The 26,087-nt window shown below is 41.7% G+C and overlaps 1 protein-coding gene across 1 annotated transcript in view; it reads right to left on the reverse strand.

Annotated features, from left to right (window-relative positions):
* Window positions 1-26,087, reverse strand: part of RAPGEF5 (Rap guanine nucleotide exchange factor 5) — a 156,747-nt gene that overhangs the window by 38,156 nt on the left and 92,504 nt on the right. Inside the window, exon 11 of the mRNA XM_058024290.1 lies at window positions 25,823-25,911. Coding sequence (XP_057880273.1) covers window positions 25,823-25,911 — 89 coding nt within the window. The remainder of the gene's footprint in view (window positions 1-25,822; window positions 25,912-26,087) is intronic.

Genomic DNA, 26,087 nt, shown 5'->3' on the forward strand with positions numbered 1-26,087 from the left:
ACAGTAACATGGACAGGCTGAATAAAAAGTGATTTCAGTTATACTGTAGAGCAAAAATATTTTACCAGTATAACCAGCTGGTATTAGTCAGCATTATACTAAGTTGTGATTTAAGTGGTGGATTTACAACTGCAAACACTAAGGGCCAACCACCCCTCACATGAGAAAGACAAGGCTGAGCCTTGATTTCCATATCCTGATTTTCTCCCCATTTGTGATCTGTTCCAGTCCAAGCTAGTGCTTTTGTACAAGTGTGCAACTGAGAGCTTCCCTGCAGCTTTCCACAGCAAGACTGCAACTTCAAAATGATTTAGACCAATTTCCTTTACAGCTGCTTTGGACCTTATCAGTAAATTATTGATCCCATAGCTGCGGTGCACAATGGCAATAAGAATTCATCCATGTATCATTCAAAGACAGATGTCACGTGGATAAACATGGATGGATAGCTAATGACATCCCACCCTGCGAGTCTAGGATCCAAAATACCTCCAGTCTCTTTTAAAAAGAATTAAAATAAGTCTATCTCACTTAATGCACTTAACAGTACTGGTTTAGAAAGAGTCCTGATCTAAGGAGGCACAGGTTAAACCCCTTGCACTCAGAAGCAAAACAATTAAACTCGTTATTCTACCCAACATTGTTAAAAATGGTGGAAAGTATTATCTCTGCAGAAAAAGAGTATTTTGTCCCAGTAAATGAAAAGACATGGTGAACAGCTTGTTCTCTATCTGAAAGGTCATCTATTCATTCTCTTGCACGTCTTTTGGATGGTACAATGAGGCTATTAAAGTTGGGGGTTTCACAAACATTTATTTGGAAACAGCTGAACTTGGAGTCAACAAACACATTTAAGCTCTTTCTTGAACTATGTGACTGTGCAGTGATCCTCACAAAGTCAAAGAGATGTTTACACCAGATTATTTCCCTAATTTCCAACCCTGTGTAGGTGATATCCGAGTTTCAGCAAAACATAGCCACATGTTCGGAAAATAAATTAACTCCTTGTTGAAGCAAAACCTCAATATTATCAAAGAACTTCTCTAATTGTTCAAAAGAGTGTGACTTTATCATAATAACTGGTGTTTAGCAAAGACTTTTATGTTTATTGTTATAACCTGATAATCTGCTTTCCAGATGTCAATTCTTCCATCATCCCAAAGTGTTGGGGTGGAAAGAAAGACTGTTTTTACTATAATGTAAGTTTCTTGCTCTTTTGTCTTCTTTTCTTGCAAGAACTATGTTATAGACATTATTAATGCAATTCTCTCTCTCAAAAAAACCCAAAACAACACAACAAACCAAAAAGTGATGGAAAATCTGGAACTGTATGTTTGCTCAGATAACTTACAATTAGTTTTAAGCCCTCTGTTCATCTCCACATCCTTCCATTCACAGTCTGGTTTCTAACAACCCCATCAAAACAAGGTATATCACTCAGCCCATTTAAAGTTGCACATATGTATACATAGTGATTTCTTTTATCCTCTAAAAGCAGAAGAAAAGTTAATAAATTATGTTTACTATAGCTTGTGTATAGGCTAAATTTCTTCAAATTGCCTCTAAATATGTTTAGAAATTTAAACCCTAGAGGAATGTTTCGAACAAAAAAAGTCTGGATTATACATGTGGTCCATTAATAGCACCACTCATCCGTTAAATTACTTTAACAAGTAAGCAATGAAAGTGCTTTTGCAAGATTAAATATCTATTACCACACATCACCTAAAGACTTAACAATAATATTCATATTTTAAAATACCTGAACTAGCATGTAGGTCTTTCCCTGAAGTCTACTGTTCACTGTAACTATCTTCTCTATATTCTTCCTAAATGCCCTGTAATTTAAACTCATTCCAGAATATTTTTTCATGTCATAGCAGGAACACAAAACCTGAGGGTGTACTGACACTTCAAAAATAATTTGCTCAAAACAAACAACTGCACATTTGTCAGACACTTTTGGACATTAATATGTGTCCACAAATAATGATTTGTTGGTCTTAATCTACAAATGGAGAGAAAGGGTAACCATGAGAGGATTTATTCACAGCATATTATTCATTCTGTTACTAAAGGCCACTAGAGCAGTAAATTTGAATGAGGAAGAGCTGTGGCTGTACAAGTCGGGCTGACAATTGTGAACAAAAGTCTTTCTGAGATTTTTCTGTTTAGTCACATTTGATTTAAGAGTTACAAAAGGCAATTCCTCAATTCATTAATAATTTAGAGTTCACCATACCCGCACTCAGAATGGCAGTGAAATGCATACCCCTTTTAAAATTTTACTCAGTGTTCCAGTTTCTGCCTAAATTTGTGACAATTTTTCTTATCATTCCTACAGAAAAAGTTTTTCTAATGTTTGTAGCAAACAGGGAGAGTAAAATTCACAGTAATAGTTGGAAGAGAAAAGACTTTGGAAGGGAAATCTTAGTGCAAAAGCCTATGATGCTATATTTTTTTCTCTCCATGAATTTTTTATTTAAACTTTTTCTTCTAGTCATCAACCTAACTCTTCTTTGTTCCCCACAATTTTCTTTTATTTGGCTAAGCAACTATTAAAAAATCTGGAGTTAAATTGCAGCTATGGAATATTTCATTTCAAAGACAATTTCAAGCATTTTAAAGCTTCATTAAGACATGCAACAGAAACAGCGTGAGTCCCAAGGCCTCCTGTTCTTGCAGCTCTTTGGGGGCAGCTTTAGGCAGTAATCTCACCACACCACTTCTGTGTGAGTTCCATAGGCATAAAAATAATAAAAAAGCAGGCACTGTGCTTGTTTGTTATTAAATAATCAATTTGCACCAGCTTCTGCTGAGACAGTTTCTCCCAGGCTATGAGCTCCCTCCTCCTCCCAAGTGAAATAAAGCATGGACACAGTTCTACCAGGAACAGTTAGCACTGCTCCTCCCATTCCTCTGTGATGGGCAAGCCCCTCTGCAAGACACATTCAGGGTGGCTGAGGTTAGAAAGAGCAGTTTAGACACACTCTCACCCGTGTGAAACACCCAGGGAACATCTGCTTTCTCTGGTTCCTGAAGGAGCCAGCAGCACATCTGCATGAGACTGTATTGTGTGTACAGGGTGATGACAGCCAACAGCAACAATGGCTGTCACGCAGGGGAAGGGGGACCTAGGGTCCCAGAGACAGGAAACGATAAAATATTTAGATGAACACATCACGTATTCCCACCTACTGAAAAACCAGTCAGGATTCTCTGCTGCTTTCTGTGTGCCCACCTACCTCTCTAACAGGAGAAACCCTTTCTCTCTGAGAAGACAGCTCTACAAATACCAGCTCAAGGTGATGGTACAATTACCAATGACAGGAGGAAAGAATGGGTTTGCACACCAAATATGATTTTCCAATCGTTCCTTTTCTCCTTTCTCCACACTGTTCTCTATGCAGGCTATCAGTTACTAAGGCTTAGGACAGAAATTAATACACATCTGTAAAGAAAAATCATCTGTGACACATATTTAACAAATCAGACAGGCAGTACACATCTTGCTGTTGCCACATCCAGCATCTGTACCCTCTTCTCAAACTGGAGCATTTTCTTAAACTACTGCAGTTTGTGTGAGGCATCAGTGGAGCAGTCTCATTTTAAATACTTGCAACATAAATATTCAAAGAGACAATCTAAAGGAAATGCCTTTGTTACACTGAGTAAAAGTTAAATTCATTTGATTAAACTAGATATATTTGGGGACAACTCTGAAAAGCAAATATTAAAAAAGCTGTCTCATAGAATGAGCAAAGAAGGAAAAGTATGAAAACATTCAGGGGTTACAGATAGCTACACATCTCTAACTACCCACCTAGCAATCTATATGTTCACATATTATTTACTAGCCTGCACATGCATTAACCAGCATCTTTGGAACACCACAGCTAAACCAACAGTGCATATACATCTACATTACAGACATGTCCAATAGCTCAGACTGCATTTAGAATACACCTATTGCCCTTCTGCTAATGTTAGACAAACTGTCCAGCTAAGCCAGATATAATTATTCCTAATGCCTGAGTCATTAATCCCTTTATACCCACAAGAAGAGATAACTTGATGACAAATTCCAGTTTGTCCTGGTTTTCGGATCACACTACTACATCCTGAATAGATTTTGGTTTCTTACTTCTCAATGGCTACCATAAAAAAAAAGAAAAGAAAAAACAAACAAAACCAGAAAAATATGCCAAACAAGTCCTCCCACTTTCAGTGACATACAGACTGCTGAGATGACAAGAACCATTCTCTTTTTCATATCAGACTTTACAGAACAACTTTTCAGACTCTGTTCTTTCCACTCTCTGTAACATTCCTTTTCCATGTTCTATCCTTTCCATTATATACTTATTTAAATACTATGAAAAAAATAGAGCTATGAAAAACAAGGCAATAACAGGATTTAAACCATCCAATGCATTGAGGTTTTTCTTCTTTATAATTGCATGGTTTACAAGAGGCAAATTCCTCTACTCAGAGGAGTATAAGCATATAGACTCTATATTGCTTTCTCTGCAGATTGTAAATGTCATGTACTGTTAGTTGGGGAGAGGGTGCTGACAGTGAAATCTGTTAAACTGCAAAGAAAAACAAGTAATCTGGGGGGTTTTTTTTTGGGGGGGTTGTTTTTTTTTTTAAACTTATCACCATTCTGAAGCCAAATCTCTTAGACTGCACTGTACAAATCTATTGTGAATGGTTGTGCAAGAATTACAGAAAGATTTAAGGGCTTTTCAGGCTTGTATTCCACACTAAATCGGATTATAAGAAAATATAGATAAAGCACTGGAATGCAAGCCCTTTTCCACTTTATGCAAAGCAGTGATTCAGCTTTCTCCAAGGATTTGCTGGTGGAGGCGAAACCTGTATGGAGATTGAAGGAGAAACCAAACACCAACAACAAAAAAAAAAAAAAAGGAAAAAAAAAAAAAGCCTGAATGAACAAGCCACTGTAACTCAGTAACTCATAGGTGAAAACTACTCCTGCCACTGTAGTGGCAAGCCTTAGTCATGCTACAGAGCAGCTGTGGTTGTCACTATGCATAGGAGAGAATTAAACTCAGAGAATGAAAACCATGCACTGAATTAAAAATATAACACTCTGAACTTTCTGCTTTCCAAGCAGAGGAAATTGCTAAGTGTCTTCCTTCCTGCTCAACTTATCTTTCAGAAATGTAACAAAAAAAAAGAAGTTATAATATCTTCCTCATCCTCATCATGTAAGAACTTTAGTATAATATATTGGTTGTCAGCATGTAGGAACTCCAGCAGCATGAAATAGAAGTAGGGCTACACACACATTTTTCAAACATCAATGCAAAATTTGAGGGACTTTTGTGTGATAATGAAACCTCTTTGTTGTTTGGGGAGGGAGATATTTTTGAGAAATACAAAGAAGATGAGAAAAAAAAAGTATTTTAGACACCACAGAACAAATTCTAAAACCCTTTAGCCATGCCATTTCTGATTTGTGACTATGGCAAAGATGATAAGATGACCATATGGTCAGCTTCTGACATCCCCTTATGTTAATACACTTACCAGTATTAGCCAGAATTACAAATGAAATAATCATCAACAACTCTGCTCTCATTTACATTCAGTGCATCATCTCTACCTCGCAGGACCAGACACTTTTCTCTAACATTTTGTGAGGCTCATTCCCCAGAATATATTTGGGAATAAAGAGACAACTGCTAGACCAGCTGAATCCTTTGGAATTTTTATCCTGCTATGACTGAAAAGCTGTGATCAATAACACTAATGCACCTTTTGACCTCATAGCTCATATTGGAAATATTTTTTTAGAAAGAAAATATTCACTGATGGGGTTAGCAACACCATGCTGATCAGAAACAGTTACAACATGCATCTCTCACAGCCACCAAGAAAAGCAGCCCTATGAGATGGGGTTACAGCTGGGCAAACAGACTGATGAGCCCTGTGCCTGAGTAAAATGGATGCTGATTACTTACTATTCTATAGGGAATAAACAGTTTTTTCTATCTTAAATAATCAGTCACTTAGTTCAAATTAAACAAAATGAGGGCTAAGCAAAGCATTGTCAAGTTTTTCAGCCTCTCAGTGCTGAAAGCTCAACACCTTGATAAACTCCCGTCACACCTCTTCCTCCCTTCTGCAAAATGAGAAAAAATATAACACACCTCAAGGAAGGCAATGCTACATGTAGATTTTCTGTGTGGTTTAATTCATATAATACTATGCAATGCTCTGAAACCTTTCAGCAATGCAAACACAGGTCCTGCATTTGAGAGCCGAGCTGTAATCACAAAATTGCTTGTTCTGCAGAAACGGAAAAACGATTTGGTGGCAGCAACTCTTTTCAAAGGTAGAAGTTCCTCAGTAATCTGTAATTCCACAGCAATTTACTAAAAATGTCGGGATGTCTCTGAGCACAAACAGTAAATGCAAATTGCTATCTGATCTAGCAAGATACTGCTCAGTCTGAGAGGTCCCAGACCTCCCTTGCATTCAGCAGATGGCAACAGTGCTCAGGACCTTGCAGGATTAGCCCTTAATTCAAAATCGAATCCTCTAATAGTGCTATGCCACCATGGACACAGCATGAGGCAAACAAAAAAGAAAATGATGTTGTGAAAGAAAGGTCAATGAAAAAAAAGAACATCGATATATAATTTGCTGCTAATGTATTAAAACAATTATAGTAGTTATGTCACCTAACCACCAAGGCACTGGGAAATCAATGCACAAAGGAATAAAGAGCAAGACATTTATTTCTGACATTAGGTTAGAAAACTAAAATACATAAGGGCAAGATATTTAACTTGTACAACCACATTTTTTATTAGAGGACAAAAGTCAGAACTAGGAATCATTTCTAAGGTCATCTCCCAGAAATTTCTGGCAGTATTTTAACATCTGCAGAATGAATCAAACACATTGTGTCTGGTAAGGTCAAAGATGCTCCTAAAGTTGCATTCCAGTTGCTGCTATCACATGTATTAGAGGAGCTTCTTATTTTGTTGGAGAGACAAAAAGCCCTGAAACCACAGGCAGAGAGCAAATGTCAAACTTGTCCAGCTTTAATGAGACACTAATTTTTCCACATAGAAATCTGAAGCTCTCTTTTTTCCCCAGGTGGGAGGGAGCCCTGGTGATTCATGTGCAGCTATAATGGTCAGGGTTACTTGAAATTATTGGACAAATCCTCTATGCCTTACACATTTTGAAGCATTAGAAATGTTGCCTATAGCAGCCACTCTAAGCTATTGATACTTTTTGTTTAAAAAGTGCCTTTGACTGCTGCAACTAAAACACTGAAGCTTTCCATGCAGTGAAACTTGACAGTAAAGGGAGGTATTCTAATGCACATGTGAAACGAGAAATCCTCACACAAGCAGAAGGCAGACACTCCTTGTTCACATCAGGCATCTCCCAAAGTACTTGAGGAGAAAAACTCATCCTCTCTTTCCATCGATTGATTATAATAAGCCACCCAGGCCAGGATTGCCTGGAGCAGCAGGACAGAGGATGAAAGATTTAATAGTTCCCTTTCATATTTCTGCCTGCAGACCAGCTGCTGAGCACAGCCTGCTGTGATGAGCCCTCCTGGGTGTGCACCTCCAGCTTGCACATTGCCAGGCACCCCAGGCACTGGTGTGGCTCACTGAAAGTTGTATGAGCAAGTACAAGGCAGAGTTCTACTTTTCTGCTTCTGTCTTGCACAGGAACTTCTTTGCACCAGTGCCATCACCCTCCTCCTCAGGCAGCCAAGGAGATGCAATGTCTCCAGCTCAGACCCCTCAATGACACAAGTTCCAGGTGCCACTGAGAGCTGTCACTGCCTCAGTGGTGCCAGCAGGACAGGATTTTTTGTTGCCTGGGTGCACAGTGCACCCTCTCTCCCCTCTGCCCCTGGAAGCCTGGCCCTACCAACTGGATGCTCTAAGGTACCTAAAGGCTACTTGAGCCTTTTGTCTGGTCTATGAGTCCAGCACACATTCCAGTCTAAAGGGAACTTGAAAATCAGACATTCAGCTTTCAGAAAGATAATACAAAGGAAGATGCACCTAATCTTTATTCTTTTTATCTTTGCTGTCCAGCACTTATATGATATTGAAGAATAACAAAGTTTCAAGTTCAGCATGTCTTTGTCATTGCTGAATTGGAAAATCTACTCCTAAGAAATGGCAATCTTCAAATCTATTATTGTATATAAGCATTAAAATCTTCACATCTTCAAAAAATGCTTCCAAGTTCCTAATTTCTAGATCATTGAGATGCTTTGAAACAGCCTGCTTCTCAGTGACATTTCTGAGAACATGAGCCCAAATTCTCTGTTTACAACCCAAAATTACATATATATTTGGATATATATATTAAAAAACCCTTAATTGGCATTATTTTCAAGTTGAGACTATTAGCCCCAAAAGGCGTTACTTCCAAATCCACTTGAACAACATCCAGTCCAGCAGATTATGACAACTCCAGTATAGTGGCCAGAATACATTCCATGCTGGTACATGGCATGGATAAAGGACAGGTCACATTACTCACAGCAGTGCTCCACGAAAGCTCTGCAGGTCAGGTACAATGCCTAGACTTCAGCATGCAGCATTTTCCCATCACCTGCTGCTAGCTGCCTTCCCTGGGTCCCTTGGGGGAACAGAAATGTACAGATCCACACTGTGTATTTTTAAAAGTGTTTAGCAAGAAGCTTTGATCTATTATTTCCCCCCCTACAAAGCAGCAAGGGGAAATTTCTTTGTGCTTCAGCCCAAGGAAGGAGGTATAAGGAGTATCTTGTTTGCCCCTGGGAGCCAAATTATCATAAATATGCTAAGCAGTGCAAACTCCCCAACATGTGGCACTGGAGCATGTGCAGCAAACATCACAGCATCTCTTCAGGGAAGCCTAGCACCACAAAGCCTCCACTGGCAAATCGCTCCTGGCTCCTGCAGATTTGACAGAATTGCCTACAAAGGGAACTATGGCATTTTCATCTGTTTAATTTGGTCCAAATCACTATACAAGATGGGTAGAGCATGCAGTAGTCTAATGAGCAGACCACACATTTCTTCCAGCACAGGAAAGGCCAAGTGGTGGGATATTTTTGGTGTATCAGGTGACGCACACTAGGCTGGGGTCTTGCATACACAGCTGTGGCCCACTGTCATGTAACCTCAAAAGCAGAGACTCACTTAACATCTTCTGACTTATGGAAGCAAAAGGCCCAGCAAAGGTGCCTGACAGAGACGTGTTACAGGCTCTGCTGGGGAGAGGGCAGAGAGAAGGGAGGAAAACATCTTGCAAACCCCCCAGGAGACCCAGACAGACGCTGGCATACTGCAGCGTCACTGCTGTGGTGAAGGATGCCTCCTCCAGCATTTTGCCCAGGGTGTACAATGCTTCAGGCTGATGGGCAAACAATTCTCAGATAGCTCAGAAATAGCTTATTCAATATTTAACAACACACCTACGATGCACAGTGGAGGGGGGTGGCACAAGGGACGTGACATCCAAGAGAACCCAAAAAACCAAACAGGACCATCCTTGCATCTTGCATTTCCACACCTGTCTTCCTCCCCATTCCCCAGGGCAGTGAAGCACAGCTTCACAGTAGAAAACCAGAACAATGGGCACCAGAGCACTCATAAGGCAGCTGCACTTTGCTTCCCCAGGTGGTGAATGGGTGCCAAGAAAATCTGATGAGTTTCACGATGGTGGTGTTAAAATACATTGCTACACTAAGTGTAGATTTATTTATAAGATATAGGTCCTTAAATTATGCCCTGAAATTGTGCTTGCTACACTGAGACACCCAAATCATTCCAGTGACAGGTTAACATGTAATTAAAGACAGCTTTTATGCTCATTATTATTACAACTTAATGGAAGACAGCAATAAAAAAGTGCCTTGCACATAGTCTGCATATGTATTAAGAACATCTGAAAACTTCAAACAATTGTGTTTGTCAGTACAAACCCATGCTGACAGCTGAATGAAAGCAACCACAAAGGTGATTTCAGAGCTGCTTGCACTGCTTAAAGATCATACAAGGGTAAGACACGAGGAACAGATATTATCCAGAGTTCAGCTGCTTGTAAGTATTAAAACACTTGCATGGGTGTATTTTCCTGTGGCAGCTGAACTGTGTGTGCAATCTGGCTGCTTGCAACACAGAGCATCTCAGTGCTACATTTTTAAGATACAAGACCCTTATTTTGAGAATTTCCAAAGTATTTACATTCATTGGGAGTTCAGCATTAGATCCTTGGTTCAATTGTAATTACTCAGGGTATTTTATTAGATGTCCTTGCTTATTTCAGTTAACTACAGGGAAAATACAAAGCAATTATAGATGAAAGCACAGTGGGGTAATTTTCTAAAGGTTTCTACTCGCTTTTGCCATTATTTCAGATTTTCAGTGCTATTTATTGATTCAGTCACACACAAAAAAAAAGAAACAGATGCAAAACACAGTTCTCAGATAGGCATAACTTTGGACTGGTATAGTCCAGCTTTCTTCCTTTGTCCCTTTCTTTTCCAAGTCTTATGACATACTGTGTTTTTCATGCACACACTGGAAAGCATCTAATGCAGGAGATGCATTCTGTATTTTACTGAAAATGTTCCATTTTTGGCCCTTCATCAAGACACCCAGCTATCTCCTGGTCTTCACAGTGCACAGAGAATCTCCTTGGCTGCCAGGTAAACCCCATCTTTCTGCACAAGCATACACAAATCTGATGCAATGTTAAGGACAAAGGTGAAAATCAAGAACTGCAATAACAGATAAGCCACTGTATTAAACGGTGCCTCTTGGATCATCTGCTCTGTGACCGTGTTTCACCACTACAGCACCTGGCTGTGACTAATGCTTGCTGCCATCTTTCATTTCTATGGCTCTCTTAGGCTGTAAGTGCCAGCACAGGCTTCATAAAACGTGCTTTATTGTGCCAGTGTGTAGAGAAAAGGAGGCAGAAATGGGCTCAGGAGAGGGGGCAGGTACCAGCCAAGGCTTACTACAAAAAACCCACTGTCCCATGCAGACACCACCAATGCTGCTGGCCTACACCATCAAATGTGAGTCAGATGGTGATCCCACTGCAAAATGCCTTTGCCTATCAGTTTTTCAGACCCTCTTCAAATTAAATAAGCTAATAGCATAATTTCTTGGGTTTATTTTTATTAAACTGATTTGCTTATTCAATTAGTCATTCAAGGCAATTATAAAAAATTAGTTTTTCTTACTAAGAAGCAGTATGCTTTCTATATCACCACTGCTTAGCCCATGGGAAATCATCAGTTATATGATGACAGCCTGAGACTGCAATCGCTTTGCCATGGCTGCAGCCTGGTAAACACTTCTGCTAGGTGTAACACTTCCTACAGCCTCTTTCAGGTTACAAAATAGTGAGCATTTATTTATTGTTCCTAAAGAGCCTGTCAGAGAAGGTAGCAAAGCATCTTAAAGGAAGACTCTGAGGATTATATACTACCCTTCAGCTAGACGAATACTTCATATATAAGAACATATATTTAAAAGTGATTTTCCATATCAGTTTTTAGAAACACATCACCGATTACAGTAAACAGACAGGAGCTGGAATTAATTCCATTAGGAGCTGCTGTTCTGAAGAAACAGTAGCCCACATCCCAGAAGGACAATGAACTATAATATGCAAGCTCGTTTAATGACTGTATCCAATTACAAGGAGGAATAAATCAGCACACACATGCCTATGTCTGAATTTTAAAAGGTAAATAGATCATGAATAGTCAAGCCAAATGCTGTGAACCTCTGGATTCACAGATTAGCAGGGGAAGTGGTGCATTGGCTTCCCATTTGAATTTTTTTTGTTCCATTAGGAGCTTGATTGTACAGAGCTGACATTCCCTGCAGTAAGGGGACACAAAACTCTGACATTCACCTCAGTGGAGTTTGTGTATGGTCAATGACAGACTTTCCTGGTCTCTCTGCTGATGCATACCCAGGACTCTCCTAAGTCACAGAGGAGCAGAAGAGGAGCTTTCTTCCAAACACTACAAATAGCAGCACTTTGGGCACCTGCTCCTACCCTTTGCTGTAAACTTCTCCATCCCAGACACACATAACCATAAGATCCAGGAACATCTGAATCCTCTCCATTTGTCAAGAAAACCCAGTACAGCAGTTTCTTGTAAAGCAGATGGTATTTTCTTGTTTTCCAAATGCTTTTAGAAAACTGTTATCAAATATTTATTGTTCTTTGTAATCAAGAACATAGCTGTAACTTCCCAAATTACATCTTACTATCCTTAGCTCCCTGAACAAATTTCCTATCCATTAAACTATGATGTAACATCAAATGTCCTGTGGCCCATTTGCATGTCAAAACCCTCACCACAGAAGGGAGGTTAGAGCCTCATTAATAATAACATGATCTGTACTCACACATCAAAGAAAAAAACCTGTTCAAAGTATTTACATAAGCTGCACAAGCAGGCCATGATATATTTGCCTGGAGAGATGGGCCATCATGCTGGAGACTGTAACAAAATTTCCCTCAAGCCACTGATATAACATACACCTCAGGAAAATGTCTTCTTGGCAATGGGAGAAGCCCAGTTTCAGCTGGCAGAGACCTCCCCCTGCCTTACAGCTTTAGACTTCACTTGTCCAACACACCCAGCTTTCCCAGCTGATCACATCCCAAAATGTCCTTGTGTGCTTTGCCCACAGCAAACCTCAGAGGTCCCACGATGGCAGTGGCTCTCCAGGGTGCCACACTGCCCTGGGGAAGGGCTCTGTGCCATCAGCAGCCCCAGCACTGATGGAGCCTCCAAGGCATTCACAAGGAGCCCTACAGTGCACGAGGAGAGCCAGGAGGGAATAGACAGTGTCCCTTTGCTTCCCTGCCCTGCTCCAGGGACATCCAGGGGAGAGGACAGCAAGGAGCCTGCAGCATGTCCAGGGCTGCCTCCTCACAGCAGGCCACAGGTCTGCACCTGTCTGTCCATCCTGAGAACCACCTGGCTGCCCCCATGCAGCCTCTTGGTTCAGTGCCTGCCGAGCTGAAGCAGAGGTGAGGAGGCATTGTGCCTGCCAGAAGGTGGGATGCATGTGTGTGCTGAATTGCTAAATCATCCTGCTGCAGCCTCCCTGCCACTGCTTGATGGCAGGTACCAGGATGGAAATTTTCCACCTGTCTGTTACAGGGTTAAACTCTACAGACACAGATAACATCTACAGACAGTAAGAGGAGATGTAGCTTATAAGCAAAATGTTTGCATTTGCCTATTCATGGTGGTTTTCACACTTTGGGGCAATGGTACATGGCCACTGCTGCTTTAAGGCTTTGAATGAAAACCCTTTGACAACGGGGATCTGACAAATGCTATTTGTTTGTGGTTGTTTTTCACTGTCGTTTGTTTGCTTCCAGCTTGTGGCTGTGCATCCCCCATGATGTTACCAACAGTATCAACAAACAAAATCTCATGGATAAGGCTCCTATGGGGCAGGGAATGAAATCCAACAAGGGTTTCTTTATTGCATTGATGCTGGGGCTCTGAATTCACGGCTGGGAAAGAACAAAACCGAGACTGGCCTTCTGGTTTTAACTGCAGTGGTTCCTAGAGAGAGGTCAACTAGCCCTAAATTCCAAGAAATGGATGTGAAGAGGGTTAAAGAAAGGCTGCTTGTGGAATTGGCAGAGCGTTGTGGGCAGTGAGAGGAGGAGGGATAATGGCAGGAGGAGGATGTAGAGTGTAGAAAAAGGAAAAAGAAAAGGAATGAAACTGAAAAGCAATAAAATGTGAGGTATAAAAGCTTCCAGCAGTCCCAAGTCAGACAGCATGATTTCTCCATGATTACATCTCTCATTCTGGCAATTTGTATCTCCATCAAAACTCAAGTTCAAGCAAAGGAATAAAATCACAATTCATGCCAACTGCCATCACAAGAAAACCAAAGTATTTTATGATTAGCTTCCATCAAAATTAGACTCATCAATGCGGCCACTTTTTTTACATTCATCTATTTTCCCCAAACTCTCACCCCAAAATGTTTTGCACTCAGTGTCCTTGTAGCCATCATATTTTCACATCAGAGAGGGAGTATGATCTTGGTTTTAGAAGGATTTCACAAGCTTTTCTGAACTAAGACAAGGTCATCTCATGATCTCAGCCTGGCTTGGAAGATAGCGGTGTAAGCTGCTGCCACAGCTACAGCTCACATCAATATTTTTCACCTTGTCTAGAAGATGGGACAAGTAATGTATTTTATTGCAGTAACTGATGCTATTCTGAAAAGCTCTTTCTGTCAGTGCCAGCTATACTCCATGAGGGTAACTGACATCTCATGAAAAACCTTTGGCTGTCAAAGTGCTGTAATTCTACTCCTATTTCAATCTTTGAAAGCATCAAAATTCAGTCTAAAAAAACAAGCAGAACTGTCTCCAATGCCTACATAGACTCTCATGAAAGATGTTATACACCCCAAGTAATACCAAACTGGATCAAACCTTTCCCTCTAAAAAAAGCAACAGCAATTTAAAGCCTGCATTATGAGCTTACCAACTGCAGTTAAAGCACAGATCTTCTGAATTTATACTCAATGCATTCTGCTCCATTATCTCCTTTTTAGACATGCCCCTCCTCTCTCACAAAAGTATTCCTACTACAACCATCTATTTCTACATCCAACAGCCAATATTCTCCCTTGCCCACTAAAATCAAACCCTAGCAAAACATCACAAACCACCACAAGCAAAACATCACAAACACCCTGCCAACCTCTCCCAGCACACAGCAAATTTGGGCTTTAACAGCTGCTGTCTCATCTGCTCTTTTTCCTGCCTTCCCCTTGAACATTCTAGAGAGGGCAGCAGCCACTGTCAGGGCAGGGCAGAGCCTGGCTCTGCTGCACCTGCTAACACAGAGTGTGCTGGCACCAGCTTGCCAAGGCCCCACACTCTCCCAAGCAATTGTGTTTATTCAGCTACACAGCAAGCAGAGGCAGTAATGCAGCCCAGGGTTCTCAGCTATTAAGGGAGGTCTTAAGAGCCCACAAAAAGCCCATTGGGAAATAGGCAGAAATCTATACCAATTAATGGTTCACAAATAGGTCTTGGGTTGTGCCTTTTTGTTCTTAATCTCCCTGGGTGACCTCTGAGCCCAGGGATTTACAGAAAGCAGTAAAGTGGGAAAGAAAAGGACTGCATCAGTGCACTGCACAACCAAGCATCACCTAACAGCAGTAACAGGGAGCGTGACAGGGAGCCTAGTAAAGTAACAATCATTGCAGTTTGGCTATAGGCAAAACCAGTCCCACTCTTGCTCACAAAAAGACCAAGGCTTCTACCTCCATAGTACTGTGAAACTGTTTGAACTCAGGGCATGTTAAGAAGGATTGCGGGGGAAGGAGGAATTAACAGCATGAGAGTAAATTTAGTTCACAAGAGGGAAAAAAGCCGCTTTGAAGAACAGATTTCTTTCAGATTCTTAATACACAACCTCAAAGCACAGGTCTGCAGTGAATCCATCCTTCCACCCTGTGGGCGGGGAATGAAGGAGCTCTTTATATTCCTCAGAAAACGTTCATCTCACAAGAAAATCATTGTCTTATAGCAACTTGGAGCACTGGAAACTCAAACTCCAAAGCACTGGAATTCAAACTCCAAAGACAGCATGGGAACTGTATTCTTGGACTCAGCAATACAGCAAGCACGTCAATATACAGTTTTATCTTTTCAGCATTCTTACATAAAAATTCCCCCATTCCATAAAAGCCTTTTTCAATAAAAGAAAAATAAATTTAAAAATCTGGATTTCAGAGCACCATCTCTGAGCTTTATGTTGTTACAGATCTTGCTTTCAGGAAAGGATGCTTTGCTGTATCCTGAGAACAAGGTTCCAGCTCCACAACCATCACAGTAAGTGCTAATAGCAACATCAGAGTCATTTGTGTAGGTCAGCAGCTGGGGGATCTTGGTGTGACCAAAGAAGAGTACCTGGATGACAGTGCCCAGTTTTTCAACTGCTTGCAGATCGGGGTTTGATAGTAAAAAGCCTTAAGAAGGAACAAAAAGACTACTACACTAAGCAGTGAGAACAATAAATGGGGGACCTGTGGTGAATGGCCCCATGTTTGGGGTTCCAGAAGGACAAGGTGCTCTGCGGCTCCCGCTGCAGGAACAGGATGTGTAGAAACTTTACAAGAAGCAGCAACATTGATATTTCAGTTTTACAGCTCCAGTTCCTACTCTCACAGCTAACTGACCTGCCAGCCCACACACCATCTGTTGCTATTCCTCTTACGCTACTCTCTTAAAAATCAGGTCCCACTTTTCATCTACTAGAAACAGCACTTTTTAGATAGTTGTATATGTTTTATAGTCAGCTTCAGTGAGCCATGTTCTGGGAAACTATGAAGCAGGGCTGTATCTGGGGGCTGAGAAGACCTAGAAAGCTGTGTCACCTCTGCAGTAGAGGTTATCCTCTCCCTTCACATTCTTGGTGGTTTGATGAAACTTCTACAGAGGAATGGATCTCCAGTAGACAGAGGTGAGCAAGAGCTACCACAGTTCAGGTTCATTTCAGAATTTGGCTATGATTTTTCACTCAGCTGCTGTTGACTTGTTTTGGTGTTCATATGGCTCACTAGAGGCAGTATGATATTATTTGCTACAGAAAGTACCTGGTCTGCTTCATCTCCAAACCTGCAGCTGTGGAACTGACCTAACCTCCTGTGGAACATTTGAGCCAGACAGGGAATCAACCTAAGTGCTTGGCATACATCTAAGATGAAAGGCCTCTTGATGAGAGACATTTCTTTGGCATGACCCCTGCGCAGAGACTCAGTTTGCCCCTTCAACTTCGTGGCCCTCAGTCCAAACCTTCTGACCTGGGAACACAAGTTATTTCTGCTACATTTGACACTGACCAGCCACACTCAAGTGATTAGAAAAGGATTCAGACTAAGACAGAACCTAAGAAGCAACATCTGCTATTCTTTTTACCACTAAAATACAAGAATTTTTATAAAATTCTCCAATAATTTTTTATGCCTTCCATGCACTTCTTGGCTTAGCACCACCAGACAATTAGGAATTATCAAAAGGATCATTCTGGAAAAAGTTCTACAGAAATGCTTTTGAAATATACAAACATATATCTTTATGATCTCAGCTACTTAATGCATCTGGTTATTTATACATATATATATGACAATATATAATTTCATGTGTCTGAAATACTTTCTCCATTGATTTGATAGTTACAGTACTTAGACTTCCAATGTTATGAGAGCAAAAGGGATGTTACAAATAACAGATTATGTCTTCAGGGTTACATTTCCAACAACCTTACCAAATTCCCAGTGTCATAACATCTTATCTTCCAGGTACCTCATCAAAATGTTTCTATCCCCCAAGCTTATTTTGCAGTACAACAAATGAACATTTTCTGCCTTTTCTGACTTAGAAGCCTTTCCCACGGTCAAAAGAAAATTACTTTTACCCCTAAAAAATATTCTCCTGCTAGACCTACACTTCCCAATTCCTTTCTGCTTAAACAACTAAGTTCATCAAAAACCCTGATATTGTCTACAATGCACATCTTCATAATAAATGGTTTCACACTAGGCTTTCATGACAGCTCCTTATCACTTTCTCACATAGCAAAAGGCAACAACTGGCAATAATGAATCACTGAATTACAGGGAAAAAACTGAGAAACTGACAATACTATGGTCCAATTGGCTGTCATATAGAATGGTAGGTTTTTCTTCTGCAAATTTGACTCAAACACAGAACATTAAACACTTGGGGCTCTACCAGGTATTCTTGCATTGAGTACAAAAATAACGTATTTAGGTGCCTGCAGTGCACAAAGTGCTTTGGTGCTCCTGGGCACACCGAAATTCCTACACACATGAAAAACTGTGGATTTTTGATGGCTACCTCAGTCACTTTCTCTCCCTCAAAGGGTCCAACTTGCTAAATGTACTCACAGCATAAATGTATTTGCAATGATGAACTGAAAAAAATACCATTTGTATCTACAAAGAGAGTCCTGATCATGCATAAGAGTGTTTATCATTCCCCATGCTGATTCTAGTTTCCCAGTCATTGGATACAACGGTGGGACAATTCAGGAGCAGCATTCCCAGACTCGGCCTTTCCAAAGTTTGCCCAAACAAGTTTTAGTGCCCAAGTGCAAATAAACCCTTTTCAGGCTCTGTTTTTTCTCAGAAAAAACTGTCTGAGCTCCTGACACTAGAGAGCATCTTAGACATATTCCCCTCATTGGCATTTCCCATTATCTCTGGCACTGCAGCATGTGACACAGTCTGTCTGTGGTGAATCCCAGACATGGTGCTCCCTCTGCAAGCTGATTCAGCTCACTACTGTGACAGAAAATAATCCTATCAAAGGGGGAAAAAAATATTTCCTATTAAGTTACATAAATCTACTTGGCACAAGGTCAAGCCAAGTGTAGAAGCAAGGTGGGCTAGCATGGCAAAGTACAGTTAGAGAATGTCAGACCTTCCCTTTGAGAAGCCAGTGTCACTGCTGGCAGCCTTGGTCCCAATTTCATGCTACCCAGAGCTCCAGCTTCTCTTGTCCCAGCCTCAGGTTCCACCATGCCATTTAGCAGAAAATGCTGCTGCCACTGTGCTGCCATCTGAAACAACAACTCACTCAGTTGTCCCACCTATCTTACTATAATCTTAGATTCTGATTAATTCTTTCCAAACTGCAACATGCTGCAAGCAGTACTCTGGGTCAGAGCAAGGATCCCCATAAAAACAACCAGGTCTTTGACAGAGGATGCCCAACAGAACAAAAATGAATTCAAAAAAAGATTAATACAGAGTTATTTTCCTCAGACACAACCTCCCATCTTCCAGCAACAGGCAGAGTAGACTTTCCAAATGGTAAGTCGTATTGGTATCACTGCAGTGATAGAGTTTTTGCCAGGATTTTGCCTAGTTTGTGTTTAAACCTTCCCAAATTTTGGCTTCCACAGAATACTCACAACAACAAATTCCACCGTTTAGCTGTACATTATACCAGAAAAACACTTCTCTTTATTAGTTATAAACCAAATTCACTGTGTTACAAAACACTTGCCTCATTATGAGAAACAATGAACGATCTTTACATCTCACCTTCCCCACACAACAGTCAGTCTTGTAGATCACCATAAATCTCTTTTACCAAAAGTTGCCTTCCTACAATGACGTGACCTAGACTATTTTTTCTTAGATGTATGTAATCTGTAATTCTAATCACCCTTGCTGCCCTTTACTTCATTTTCAACTTGAGCTGGGGGAGAAGGAATCATATTATACATTCCATATTTCACAGTTACACAGTGGTATAACTACAGCTCTTGCTTGGCTTTTTTTCCCAATTAGCCTAAATATTACTTGCCTTTTTGACCAGAGCTGATCAAAAATTGCCAAGAACTATCCACACTACCTCCACAGACCTATTTTCTACATGATAATAGTCAAGTCAGCACCCTGCTGAATATGTATAATGAGAATTTCCTCTTCTTCATGGTAGAAAAACACATTACTTTGCATTTTTCAAACTTGGATTCCATCTGCAATTTTATCCTGCAGTCACAGATTTTATTCCTTTCATCTTTCAGCAGCCATAGGGCTGGTTCGAGGGGCCTGCTCCCAACTTATTTTCCCAGTTCTACACTGCCCCATTCTTACTACTTTCATGAGACTAATTTTGAGTTGGATCAGCTTCCTGACATAGCACAAGAACTCAAACAGGCAGCCAGATGAGAGGATAAAAGGGTGTACAAGAACATCTTGCATGGCCACCAAAGGTGAAACGATGGCTTTATTTATCAACCATTTAATAATAGGAGCACATACTGTTACCTCAGATTTTATCCCACACTCAGCAGCACCCAGTCTTCAATGGAGAATTCACTCCATTTTAAACACAGACAATTTACTCCTACCTTTCATCTTCTCTCTCAAGTAATTATCAGTCCTGAAAAGCATCTCCTTCCTGATCAAAATGATCTTTAAATTTCTTTCAGGATTTTTGGCAAGGGACTTTATCAAAAACATTTTGAAAATATGAACACGATACAGGCACACCAGATCATATATATCCTGATGCTCTTTCAAACATTTAACGGCCCTACAGGATACACAAGATCTGAGAGATCTGCAAAAAATAATTGCCACATTTCCTCCTTCTCAGTAAGTTTCTGTATGCATTTTTTTCTTCTGCATCTACTGTACTGACACCCCATTTCCCAACACAAATTCATAACTTCATGCTGAAATTTTGCATCTAATCACACTCCTGCAATCAACTCCAGCTGCTAAAGACACCAGTCCTTCTCTCCCACTGTCCTCATCCGCACACCTCTCACTCCCTGCCACCCTCTCTCTGTGTCAGGGGAGCAAATTTTGTGTCACTGACAGATCAAGTGGATCTTAAAACTTATTAATAATTTAGTATTTCCTAGGTTAGGATCAACTAGGACCAGCTTTGGGTCTGCTACAGAATCACATTGCATACTGCAGAAGCACAGAGGCACCAGTGGCAAGACTGGCTGAAAAAAGCTGAACTGCTTCCTTCAACTCCAGCACCAGTTTATGCTAGAATAATGTATTGATAAAATGACAACCTTATTACTTAGATGTTCCCCAAATAGAACCATTTCTTTTAATTGGTATCACATTTTCCACCTTCCTCTGCCACTCAAGCTGCTTTATATGATAGATTACACACCACTGTTAGGAGTTCAGCAATTTCATATCAGAGTTCCTTTAGAAGTCTGCAGGGAGTAACATCTGATCCTGGTGATTTGCTACTATTCATTTTATTGATTTATTCTAAACCTACTTCTACTGACAGTCTAATTTAGAGATAGCTTAGACTCACACAGCATAAAGCAATGGTCCCCTGCAAGAGCCTCCCCAGGTTCTCTCATATTGAACACTGACATATATTAGTATTTTTTAGCTTTTCTGTTATTCTTACATTGATGTGCTCAGCTAAAATCTTATTCCCCTCCCATGAGCATGGCAGTAATATGCACTGAGCCCACTTATTTTACCAAATCTTCCTAAAACTTCAGGGAAGAGTTTACAAAATCCCTTAAAATTATGAGTGACAACATTACATTATGAAGGACTGTTAAGAGGAAGGGTTAGCAGGCATTTATTCTCTCCATCCTAAAACCTGGAAGGTAGGATCACAAAGTGTTGGGCAAGTGTTTATTCTTGTTGACATCAGTCCACATGCATCAGATACACTTGCACTGACTGAGGGGCAGTCACAGGAGTACATTTTTCAACACCTTTTAATCATCAGTGAAAAGCACACTGAGCAAAAAACCCTAATAAATCCTTCATAACTAGGAAAAAATTATCAAAAAGCAACCAGACCTTTTTTTCTTGGAATAGTAAACAAAAGACAATCTAGAAAAGGCAGAGCTGTGTCCCTTTTTCACAACTTCATTTAGCAGCTGACTACAGTCAGTTCATGCAAGAGAGATTCTCCTCCAAGGTCACATACACCACAGAGGGTGCCACTGCCCAACAGCACAGCAGTGCCATTGGCGCAGTGCAGAAACAGAATGTGTTAAACAAAAGTAACTCTCACGACACAGGACTTCTAGGACAAATAGACATAGTCCGAAGGCCCCTCCAAGGTGGTATGTTAAAATCCTAAAGGTAAAATTGCTTCCGTATGACAGGGGAGAGTTCCCACTAATCCAAGGATCCTGCACAGTCCCAGATAAGGTGATATAGCAAGATACAAAGGTCATTACTCCTTTCTTTTCCTACTCCAAAGAAATCCAGACCATACTTACACTTTTCTGCCTCTCCTTTAGCTATATCATGAGGATTTGTCCTCTTTTTCTGTCCTTTTAATCTCTCTCCAGGCCCTGCATAATTTGCCATCCCAACATCTGCAAGAGCCTAACAAAACTGTCAAGCCTCCCCCTTGTCACAGTCCCCCTCAGCCAGTCCACTACAAAGACACATCAGTTAATACCAACACCACCATGTTGTGCCAGTCATACCATCCCACGTTTATTTCCTTTCTCCAGATCACCCTTTTCCTCTGCCTCTTGCTCTCAAAGACCTCCACAAACTAATTTCTTCTCTGTTCATTCCCTGAAATGAATCCTGTAGTAGGGAGGTAGAAGACATGGTGGTGTCAGCAGATGCAGTGGGCGAGATTTTGTTCTACTTCAGCAATGTTCTGCTTAAGCTGCCTGAGAGAGGTGACCCAATGGACTGAAGGAAATGGTCTGAGAGATCCAGGCAGGCCTGGAGCAGCAGCACTGATGTGATGATCATTACATCATTCCAGAGGCTGCCAGATGTTGAACATAACCACCACAAAGCAAGACAGTATGTTTGAAGAGAGACCAGCTACAGGAAACTCCAAAAATGACATCAGGATAATATCTAGAGAAGGAAATACTGCTAACATCCAAGAAATAAAGATTTTACATAAAATAACAATGATTCTAAATAAATGGTGTAGTCAATGGGGAGGGATTAGGGATTCTGAGATGGTAAGATTTGGCCTCTTGAAGATTACTTGTTTTAATCCCCACCCTTGATGAGGATTAGCCCAGGAGTTTTGCATCTTCTACCTAGATACTGACATATTTGGAGTGTATCTCTCTATGCAGTTCTTAAAACCTCAAATTGCACTCTAAAATGCACACTCAGCAGACATTCCCCAGTGATTCCAACCACCTTAGAGATGACTCAGAAAATTTGTTTTTTACAGAAATTTAAAATTTCCATCCATCCCATGGCAGGAAAGAAGAACAGTCGTCTTGGGGGTTGGTACTTTACAGGTTTTAGTACCTCAGCAAGATGAAAACTTCCTCTCTTTGAGATGGAAGGCTGGCAAGCACAAATTAAAGATATTCCAAGAACTTGCATACACTCCTGGACACAGTCACCTCAAAAATCCCTCAGTCATGAAACAATTACTAAGTAAGCTAAGCCTAAAGAGTCTTGCAAAGCCCAGGCTTTCCAGACATCCTGCCTATGGAAGTCACCAGGGCAATAGACTAGTCTAGCTTTGCAGACTGCAGTGTCCTCTTCAGGTGTCCTCAGCTGCTATAACAGTGCTCTGTTATGGCACAGACACTGGGATAACTCTTCAGGTTGGGTCCCCACCTGTTTATTAAGCTGAGTGCTTAAGGTGTCTTGCTGCAGGTTGAGCAGCAGCTGAAGGAAGCCCTGGAGACCGGGCTGGACACCAGTAAAATTTTTTCCAGACCAGCCCCAAAACTTGCTTTAGGCTCTCAGGTGCAAGCAGTGTCTGCCGACTTGGGCTAGGAAATGGAGGCTGGCTGGGAGCAATCCATGGCACACCGTCCAGCCATGTCAGTCTTTGGAAAAGGCAGTGTTTGGAAAAGGCAGTGTTCCATGACCACACCAGCCCCAGGACAGTGGATTTTTCTGTTAACAACCACAGAGGGCTGCAGATATGATTTGGTATCCAAAGGGTGGGAATGAAAACATGCAGAGCATCCCTCCTTGGGAAGCAGTGCAAAGGGTCGAACAGAACAACAGCCCCCTGTGCACCTTCTAATGTAAGAACAGCCCTTTCTCTTGTTTTTTACAGACACAAATAAGGAAACTGTATTGGGGGCTGCAGGGAAAGCAAAAGGCCACAGAAGTCATCCTGGAGTTGGCAGACAGACAGCAGGAGCAGCAGCTGGGTACAACATTGTCCTTTTATGTTCTGTGAAGCTATGCCTGCTAAAACACAAGCCTGCAGGGCTCTGAGATGGGCCAGATTGGCACTAGAAAAAAATACAAAACCCAGCAAATCCAAGTACCCAAAGGGCAGAAGGATGCCTTCAGGTACACACACAAAGCTGTACATATGCACAAACAACATCCCATACTTCCTCATGCCATATCCCATACTTCCTCATGCCAAAGGCAACTGAGTCTGCAAAAAAAGCTGCTGAAACCATTACAGGGCATCCCCCTCATAAACCATTGGGAAACAACACTCCTAAAGTCTTACATTTTGATGAAGTTCTGTATTATCACATTGATAAAGTCAGAAGAAAATGGTATCTGAGGAACTATCCTCGAGAGAGTGTAGGGCTGCTGGGCAAGTTTAGCACACATCTTTGTGATGGCAAAAAACCAAAGGCACAGCTACTTTGTTCTGCCCCTGGGATCCAGTTAACCCCAGCTACAGGGCAGAGCTTAATTGTTTCTTTCCAAAGGAGCTAGGATAAGGCAGAGGTGAGGGGAAGCTAATCAACCTTTAAATACTTTACCATCTGCTAACAACCAAGCAAGTAATGGTTTAACATTTGCTTTGAGGACAGTTTACTAGCCTCTCTGTACAACAAAAAGACCAGGCTTAGGAACAGCCTCTCAGGGATGTGAGGGAGAGTAAAGAGATAAAAAAAAAGGTAGTACATGGGAGGATGTATACAGCATCTAACGCTTTACATAAGGAGTGCTTTGCTTTTACAAACACCAAAATATAATGCATATCACTACTGAAAGTATAATTGTTTTCCAGCAAGATTGTGAGCTTATAAAATAAGGTGAAGCAGACTATAAAGACTGGCAGCTGTTGTTGCCCAATCTTTGTGTGATAAACATTAATGAGAAAACTTATTCCATTCCAATATTTGACCTTAAAAGGCCAAGGAAGGATCCTCACTACACTGCCAATGAGCTGGTTCAAGTAAATTACACCCATAACTAGCCTGTGCATCTGTGGAAGGAAAACAATCACAGCCTCTCTCTGCACTAAATATTAATGTCTAGGCAGACAAAAGCAGCACTCGAAACATTGTAATAATATCACTGGCAGACACTATGTGTTTCTTTGGGGCACTGACACATCGGCACTAGGAATATGCCTATTGTCCCACATTAAACTAATGACTTGTTCTGAAACATTCCTTTGGGAATCACGGATGTTATTTATATTTTCAGACATTTAAAAGGATTAACGTGTGTTTATTCTCAGTAATCTCATTTGTAGAGAAAGATATATACAGGCATCAGGAGTATGCATTTTAACCCTTTTGGGGATGACTAAATACATAGTGCCATTGACAGCCTCCTACCCTCCTCTTCAGTATTCAGGACCTCCAAAAGTCTCACTGCCCTGGCTGCTTCCATTAAAAGCATCTATGAATGGCAGGTTACAGTCACTTCTGATAAACTACTCCATGAGCTCTTGGTGACAGCAAGCTGTGCATATATCCAAGAGATCCAGCTGGAAATTAAACTGCATGCATGTCAAGTAGCCCGACTCAGATAAAATTGCTCTAGGCTGGAATGAAATATCTCTGGTTGAAGACAAACAAGCAGAGCACTGGGCGATACGGTGTGCCCCGGGCTATGAGGAAATTTATAAGCCGTTTTAATGAAACAGACGTGCCAAAGTACCGGGGTGGTGGCAAAACAGATAGCTGGCAGGGAGGTGAGGTGCACTGCAAGCATCCGGATGGATACAGGAGCAGCTGCGGGCTACGAGGGATGGCAGCCCTGCCGGCAGGGACACGGTGCTGTACAAAGCCCGCCGCAGCCTGCGCTGCCCCGGCGGCAGCCGCAGCCGAAGGTGAACCGGTTCAAGTTGCTGCCGAGCGGCTCCGCTGCCGCCGGCGCTCCTGCCCCGGGGCCGGCGCTGCTCCGCCACCGCCCGGGGATTCCTCCCGCATCGCCAGGCTGCCAGCGGCTTTCGGCCGGGGTGCCCGGGAGCGATCCCCGCGCCGCTCTGCCGGCACCGGCACCTCTCCCCCATCCCCGGCCGCCGCCGCCCCTCCGCCAGGCTCGCTCCTTACCCGTCTCTTTGTCCTGGGCGGCTTCCAGGTGCAGGTCGCTGAGGAGATGCTCCAAAATCTTCTCCGGCGTCCCCGACACCACCACGTATCTGTCGGAAAGCAGAGAGTCCCCGGAGTCATCCTCGGTGGAGGACTGCGAGCGGCTGCTCCACTCATCCTCCTCGTCCTCCTCGTCGATGTACTTGAAGTAAGGCACGTCGAAGGTGGGCAGCGGCCGCTCCCCGCCGCGGCCCGCCAGCGCCTCGGGCACCCGCACCCTGCCGCT

The sequence above is a fragment of the Melospiza georgiana genome, chromosome 1, assembly GCF_028018845.1.
Source record: "Melospiza georgiana isolate bMelGeo1 chromosome 1, bMelGeo1.pri, whole genome shotgun sequence".
Classification (NCBI taxonomy): domain Eukaryota; kingdom Metazoa; phylum Chordata; class Aves; order Passeriformes; family Passerellidae; genus Melospiza; species Melospiza georgiana.